Source organism: Drosophila montana, unplaced genomic scaffold (assembly GCF_035044405.1).
Source record: "Drosophila montana isolate Dmon_TW-CO22-7 unplaced genomic scaffold, ASM3504440v1 contig_198_1, whole genome shotgun sequence".
In the NCBI taxonomy this organism is placed as follows: Eukaryota; Metazoa; Arthropoda; class Insecta; order Diptera; family Drosophilidae; genus Drosophila; species Drosophila montana.
Genome location: NW_026996907.1, coordinates 225,681 through 227,301, shown reverse-complemented (window position 1 = coordinate 227,301; position 1,621 = coordinate 225,681). Strand labels below are relative to the sequence as shown.

Here is a 1,621-nt window from a genome sequence, read left to right as displayed (position 1 = left end):
TCGATTAGAGAAAGAGATCGCAGATCGCCACGGACTCTCTGACCAGCAGTTCGCGTTTAACTCGGCAAGCTGGCCAAATATACTCTTGGCACTCTCCAGGCTGCAGATCTCCGAGTACCTCATCAATCTTGTTGCCGAATATTTCAAGGACCGGGTACTCATGTACGACACGGCTGCAGGACGACGCAAGTACGCTATTACTGGAGGCGTCCCGCAGGGATCGGTGCTTGGACCCTTGGAACGTAATGTATGACGGAGTGCTCCGACTTGCGCTACCACCTGGATGCAGCATCGTAGGCTTTGCAGACGACATCGCAATTGTCACGGTAGCGAAAGAGAAAGTGCAGGTGGTACGTGGTTTTTCGAAAATGGCCTCAACCTAGCTGCGCAAAAAACGGAGGCAGTTCTTATCAGCAGCCGGAAGCAAGTGGAAACCGCCAAGATCATAGTGGACGGCACCGCAGTAATTTCCAAGCCCGCGATTAAATATCTAGGCGTCTTGCTGGACCACAGGCTCTGCTTCAAACATTACCTTGAATACGCTGGAGAAAAGGCGAGTAGAGCTACAAATGCACTCTCCGGCATAATGGCGAACACTGGTGGCCCTAGACAGCGCAGCAGGCGGCTAATCTGCAACGTGGTCCAGTCGATGCTCCTCTACGCGTCATCGATCTGGGGACCAGCAATTAGGATTCCTTCCTACAGCCGCAAATGCAGGGCATCGTACAGACGATGCGCACTCCGGGTTCTCTGCGCCTTCCGGACCGTCTTAGACGACGCAGCTGTTGTGCTGGCCGGAATTCCCCCGCTGAAACTACTTGCAACAGAAGACCGCATCGCAGCACGCAATCGGGAGGCAACACTAGAAGAATGGCAAGCACGATGGGCGTCTTCTCCCAATGGCAGCTGGACCAAACGCATAGTCCCGGACCTACGGCCGTGGGTAAGCAGGAACTACGGAAAAACAGTACGGACAGCTACTGACAGGACATGGTTGCTTTAAATCCTATCTCTTTAGGTTTAGGCATGAGACAGATCCGTTTTGCACACACTGTGCGCGGACCATAGAGGACGCAGAACACGTCTTTTTTGTCTGTCCCAGATTTTCTGCTGAACGGGAAGAGCTAAGCCAAAGTATTGGGAGAACTTTTACAGTCACTTAGCTCGAAATCAATTAGGTTGCAATAAACCACATGGCTGCATAAATTATCAGATCGTTACGTCGCGCTGAAAGACAGCGCAATTCTAGTTCTAACTCTAGATAAGACTCTAGAAGAGGCTCTCATGCCATCTCCCCCTCGTGAGGTAATACTTAGCGGTCGTTCCGCGAGAGGGAACCGGAGAGTAGGTGGTGGTTTTAGTGGGTGAAAGTCCCACACTTTTCTGCTTTAAATGCTTTCCCCCTATTAAAATAATTTGAAAAAAAAAACCTTGCAACAAGCATGGAAAATAGCAATTTTTCACATGAACAGGACAAACCCTTTTATAATATCACACGACAGCTCCCTGGAAAGAGTGTACGTGTGCACAAGTAGCAAGTCACAAAAATTTAACATTTTCAATTTTTGGCCTTTTCTTAGAATTATTCGACAAACCGACGAAGAATTACCCTTGCAGAAAT

At 49.3% G+C, this 1,621-nt stretch overlaps 1 protein-coding gene across 1 annotated transcript; it reads left to right on the top strand.

Moving 5' to 3' along the window:
* Positions 1-586: 586 nt before the first annotated feature.
* On the top strand, positions 587-1,024 carry LOC135426192 (uncharacterized). Its single transcript, XM_064679196.1, has 2 exons — positions 587-943; positions 1,019-1,024. The coding sequence occupies exons 1-2, from the start codon at positions 587-589 to the stop codon at positions 1,022-1,024; spliced, it is 363 nt and encodes a 120-aa protein (XP_064535266.1).
* The last annotated feature ends 597 nt before the right edge of the window (positions 1,025-1,621 follow it).